Source organism: Panthera uncia, chromosome E1, assembly GCF_023721935.1.
Source record: "Panthera uncia isolate 11264 chromosome E1, Puncia_PCG_1.0, whole genome shotgun sequence".
NCBI lineage: Eukaryota > Metazoa > Chordata > Mammalia > Carnivora > Felidae > Panthera > Panthera uncia.
Genome location: NC_064814.1, coordinates 51,560,591 through 51,566,590, shown reverse-complemented (window position 1 = coordinate 51,566,590; position 6,000 = coordinate 51,560,591). Strand labels below are relative to the sequence as shown.

The window sequence follows — 6,000 nt, the reverse complement described above, 5'->3', positions numbered from 1 at the left end:
CTGTGCTGACAGCTCAGAGCCTGGAGCCTGCTTTGGATTCTGTGTCTCCCTCTCTCTCTGCCCCTCCCCTAGTCACATTCTCTCCCTCTCTCTCTCAAAAAATGAATAAACGTTTTTAAAAATTAAAAAAAAAAAAGGAACGTGAAGCACAGAGACTGTAGTGTGTCCATGTGTGGACCAGACAGTGACCTAAAAGCCCTCTTAGGAGTTAACGGCTAGCACCACGCTAAAAATCCAACCAGGCAGAGCTAATTAAGGGTACCATTCCTCCTATCTGATCCTTCTGACGCACATAAGATATCAGACCCAGGGACAGTGGGATGAAAAGGGCTGACAGCAGAAGGTATGTCCCCTATTAATTGTCACCTTTTATTCTGATAGTAACACTCAAGGGGACGAAGTTGTTGAACATGTAACTATTAAAGGAACACGACTGACAGCTTCAACGGAAGGGGAAAATGAGGGTGGTAGCCTGAAACATACTCACATTTCCTAACAGCCCACAATGGGTCCATACATTAGAAACAATTTCTGTTTTCAGTTTTATTTCCTCCTGGCATAACTAAAATCCATCATTTTGTTACTCTGGGTATAAAGTTGCTCGGTCCCATTAATTGCTCCAAATTTTCAGGCTTTAAAGGGTGGGTCTCCCATGCCAACATTCCATGATGGGACGAACGGGTTTGGGAGTTTCCCGATCCACGTTTTCCTTCCATACACTTGAGAGGCTGAATGCAAATCTGCTTGCCCGTTGATGTGCCAAGCACCGGATAAGCTACGATAATGTGGATGTTTCCCCAACAAGGCTTGAGGTTTGGGTTTGAAATGGCCCATTCTTCAGGAATTGTAGGATAGGACAGGAAAATAGGTAGGGTCCCTTATTTACACAAGAAGAATTGTATTGGACTGACCCTCAGCCACGCTTCCCCATGTGTGACACTCCTAAGCTCTTCTCTTCCCTGATTCTGTGGAAATCACACACAAAGTTCTGGGCTTTCTGGAAAGCATGGCAGTTAAGAATCTGCCTTTCTTTGCCATCGCTCAGCAGTTTGGAGCCCTTTGTAAACCCTAGCACCCCCGTCTGACTTCAGCTGTTTACCAGAAGTGGGGCCATTTACTTCTGTCTCTGGACACGTTGGTTACGTCAGGTAACAAGAAATATGGCTATGGCGCTGTCGTGGAGGCACAAGACACCGCAAGACTTGAACGTAAAAAAGCCTTCAGACACGTTTTATTGGGAAGCTGTTTTTCCCCCTCGAAGTTGATGGATTCCACTTCACAGAAATGCCATTGTCTGTTTGTTGTTAGGAGCTCCTGGACCTCGGCTGGAAAAACTCAGTTCAGTGATGTTTCTCTTTCGTGCTCGTCCTGACAAAGTGTGACACGAAACATAGATCTGCTTACTACGATGGGATCACTCTCGGACTTGGAGAAAGAAGGGTTTTCAAGAGCAAAACCTAGAGTGACAAGGGAAAGAATTACTGGGCAAGCGTTCAGTAGAATCTGGTTTTTACACCCGCTTTGGACCCGCACTCGCTGGATAGGCTTTACTTCTTCTTAAACCAGGAATCTCAGCACCGCCGAGATTTGGGGTAGGATGATTCGTTGTTGCGGGAGCTCACCTGTGCATCATCGGTCTTGAGCAGCATCCCTGGGATCTGCCCACTAGAAGCACCCTACACTCCATCACTTTTGAGTCAACAGAAGTATCTCCAGACACCCTTCCTGGGAAGCAAAGGCGTCTTTTGTTCTCTTAAGTGTTCCTTTCCTTATCTGTAAGGTGCAATTCAACAGAGCGGAGAGCTGCTGTTGGTTTAAGGGGATGCCTCTGACAGGGCAATCTGCCACGTGAATGGAACGTGCTATTATCTAATACACATGTTTAGGTATTCACACACTGAATTGGAGATATCTCCACGTGGAACAGATTGAGCAGGTCTCGGCCGACAGAACCGGATGAAGGGGTTTAGGAGAAATTATTCCTCTTTGCAACAACAGCAAAATCAAGAGTGAAGAATGTCCAGACCCAGGAATGGTTTAAACCCCCACGTAACCAGTTATAGAAAGAATTTAAGTGCCAAATGGTGACCGGATCCGTGAGGTTTGTTCCGACTTTGGAGCTCTTTGAAGATAAAATCACAGTGGGATTAATACTCTGCAATAATGAAGGAGCTTATTAATGTCCAGTGGTTAGGATAAATGAGTTCCCCTTGAAAGTTACCAAGTTACCTAGAGAATTATATGCTCTTCTGGAGACAGAATTCTCCACCTCTAAGAAGCGTGTAGGAGGTCAGCATGGCTATGGAACAGACAACTTAAGAGAAAGCTTGGCTAAGATGTTCACAGCAAAGACAAAACCTGGGGCGCTTAGGTGGCTCAGTAGGTTGAGTGTCTGAGTCTTGATTTTGGCTCCGGTCATGATCTCAAGGTCATGGGATGGAGCTCTATGTCAAGCTCTGCAGGGGGAGTATAGCCTGTTTGGGATTCTTTCCCTCCCTCTCCCTTTGCCCCTCCCCCACTTACTCTCTCTCTAAAAAAAATCTTAAAACCCCCCTACTATTTGATATAGCTAAATGGACAAAAGAAATGTGAAGCCAAGTCCACACACAGCAGGAGTTAAGTGCAATTTCTGCTCTGGAGGAAACTTCCAGTACACTGACTCTAGATCTGTTTGGCTGGGATCTATAACTTCTGACCCTCTTATGAAACTTGAGAAGTTAGAAAGCTCTCCTGGCTGGCTCTAGAGTCATTCATTTTTTTAAAAAATAATATGAATTTCAAAAAAAAAAATCTACATGCAAGAAGAGGTGCTTTGAACTCAATTCTGTTCTTTTATTATTTCTTAACACAACAAGAGGAAAATGGCGGAATCCAACTGTCAGATGCGCTAGGTTCCCTGCACAAGGCACATCTGCGCAATGCCAGGCAAATGCTTACCAAGGAATCAGAGGCATGAACAAAATGAGTTAAGAGAAAAGATGCAAAGAGTTTCAGATGAGTATCTCGTTTCTCAAAGTGAGGATTTAAGAATAACAAAACCAGGGGTGCTGCCTTGGAAAATTAAGGGCACGGAAGGCAAGGCAATCAACTGGGCAAAGGAGATGGGGAATTGGGGTTTTCTTAACTCTCCTAAGTGGTATATTCGTACAGAAAATTCAAGGGTCTGGAGCAATGTTGGAACACCTTGAAACTTAAATAATTTTTTCCCCTTCATTTGAATCCCGTGTTCGGTCTCTCCGGAAAGATTTACTTCCCTTGAGGCAGCGTCTATGGTTGAGGCACATTTGGCTGCACATTTGCAGACAACTCTAGTTTCTTTTCGTTGACCGCGCCGGAGAAGAAAAAGAATTATTATTTTAGGAGACTGTAGGGTCTGGTCCTTTAAATTTTTGGCAGATACGGAAAACTTCCATGAGATGGGAGACATTTTCCTCTTGGGTTTACAACTGTAATAAAAGGTTGCTGACAGACTAATTATAAATGTTTTATATATTTCGTGCATATGTGCTTCTCTCTAAACCAATTTAATTCCCATTAATGCTAGTCTTGTTAATGCCCACTCAGAGAGGAAAGGAATACTCTTAATAAACTATTGATTTATTTGAGCTATTTAAAGGGAGGGGGAGGAGAGAAATAGATGGGGAGAAGAAAAAAACTGCCATTTTACCCAAATCTGTGTTTCTTAGAATATTTTCCGAACATTAATGAATATTCGGTTATCCCTGGTATGAATAGGAAACAGGGGGAGAAAGAAAGTGACAGTGACAGTCTTCGACCCGTGAAAAATAATAACATTTATTTTTTTTTTCTTAGTATTAGCTCCAAGATTAGAAATGACACATTACAAAGAGAAGCAGGTTTTCTTTGTTAAAAAAAAAGAGGTAACAAAAAAGGAGGTTCATACGTATAAGCTCTTGCTGAAGTGGGTTTTTCTTTAAAAAAAAAAAAAAAAAGGACAGTGAACACCACACATAGGTAACTTATGCTCCTACCATTTTTTTCCTGTTCCTAGTGTGAGTGTCCGTCTGGTTCTCCAGACACAGATCCAGTAATTTCTCTCAGCCTCAACAAAACCAAGATTTCTAGATCTCAGGGTACTTCAACAAGCTAAGACTGGCCCTTAAAAGACGTTATGTCCACGTCTGAGCGGTGTCCTCGAACACGGGTGACTCCTTGTGGCTTAGCGTGTCACAAAGCTAGCCTGGAACTTCAGAAGGCGACAGGAAACCCTCGCTGTCCCATCTCCGATCGTCCTCAGACTAGCTAACCGTCTCTAAAAGGATACATGCCTCACTTCCAATTCTCTCTGGAACAAGTGGCAGGATATAGGGAACAGGTAGAAGATGGGGTTTTGCCCAAGGTCCACCATCTGGCCTTACAAGAAGTCATTTAACGTCCCTGAGACTCAGTCGCCTTCTCTGTAAAAAGGGAATCATAATCTTTATGTGCTATGTGCTTACCTCACCCTCGGATGAGGACGGGAAAAGGTGCTTTATTCCAAAGTTCTATGGTAACTGGGAAGCGGTGTACAAATATGGGAGTATTATTAACTGGGAAATGCTTTTTGAAAAGTGGTGCAAGAAAAAAAAAGTGACAAGGGAGGAAATAGAAGCAGAGATCATTTTATCTGGGACCTGTGGAAAGACAGACAAGAGACAGAGAGGCAGAGACAGACACCGAGATCGATCGATTTACCCTCAGGATTTCCCTCAATGGCCACCAACGCTCATGGTTTATAACTGTGTACAGAACACATAAAATAAAAGTAGAAAACTGAAAGTATTTAGACCAGTGAGGTTTTCCTTTTTTGCTGGTCCAAATGTCGGCACGTGGAAGGCGAGACGCGGGCGGAGGCCAGAACACTCTCTTTAACATTCACTGGGGGGAAAAAAAATTTGGAAACAAATATTTTCAGCACAAATATTAAACTGCCTTTTCCCTACCGAGTGGTAAAAAAATATATTATATTTTGATATTTTTCTTTTTCTTTTTAAATTATACTGTTATCCATCCCAGCCGAAGTCCTGGCCGGTCATCTGGTAGAACTTCAAGTTGAACGGCCGGTAGAACTCGCGCAGCAGGCGGACCACCTCGCGGTCGATCTCCGGGTGGGTCCTGCCCTTGGTCTTGCCCAGGCAGTGGGGCTTGCTGCTGCCCTCGGCCTTCTTGAGGCAGGGGAAGCCCTTGGTCTTGTTGAAGTAGAAGTGCTTGTCGGTGATGATCCTCTTGAGGCCCAGGAAGTCCTGCACGCGGCCCAGCTCGCCGGCCGGGTCGCTGATGAGCCGCTCCCCGCTCACGAAGAGCATCTGGCCGATGGGGAAGTGGCGCAGCCAGTGCTCCAGGTGCTTGGCGTAGATGCCGATCTGGATGGCGCTCCACGACGTGTCGATGAGGCCCGTCGTGCGGTTCTTGAACGTCAGGCTCTCGAAGGTGGGGATGTCGGGCCGCTTGGACAGCGTCTGCGTGTAGTCCGAGATGGCCCGGGTCACCGGGTCGCGCACCACCACGATGAGCTTGGTGTCCTTGGACATGGCCGAGATGCGCGCGGGCGCCTCGCGGGTCACGAAGTAGCTGGGCGTCTTCTCCATGGTGATCTGCCCGTCCAGGGTCCTCGGCATCAGGTCCCTGGGGAAAGCAAAAGGTCACGTGAGAGCCTAAAAAAGGAGCGACCTCCCCAGCTGTACAGAGAGAGCGCATTCCGAGGAGGGACGCGTCCTGTAGACCCGGGAGCCAGGGTGCCGGAGCTCAGGGCTGACTCTGCCACTTCCTAGATGGAGAGGTTGATCCAATACTGTGCCTCGAGGGAAACAACAACATTATGGATCTCATACAGCGTTAGTGATGCTTAAGGGAGTTAATATATCTCAATCCCTTAGAAGAGTGGCACAGAATAAGAGCTATGCAATTTAGTATTATTATTTAAAAAAGTTAACATTTATTTATTTTTGAGAGAGAGATTGAGAGGGAGAGAGAGGGAGCATGAGCAGGGGAGGAGCAGAG

At 45.5% G+C, this 6,000-nt stretch overlaps 1 protein-coding gene across 1 annotated transcript in view; it reads right to left on the bottom strand.

Moving 5' to 3' along the window:
* Window positions 1-3,924: 3,924 nt before the first annotated feature.
* The window catches only part of LOC125927592 (heparan sulfate glucosamine 3-O-sulfotransferase 3A1), a 101,549-nt gene continuing 99,473 nt past the window's right edge, over window positions 3,925-6,000 (bottom strand). Inside the window, exon 2 of the mRNA XM_049638096.1 lies at window positions 3,925-5,625. Within this exon, the coding sequence (XP_049494053.1) occupies window positions 5,004-5,625 (622 nt within the window). The 3' untranslated portion in view covers window positions 3,925-5,003. The remainder of the gene's footprint in view (window positions 5,626-6,000) is intronic.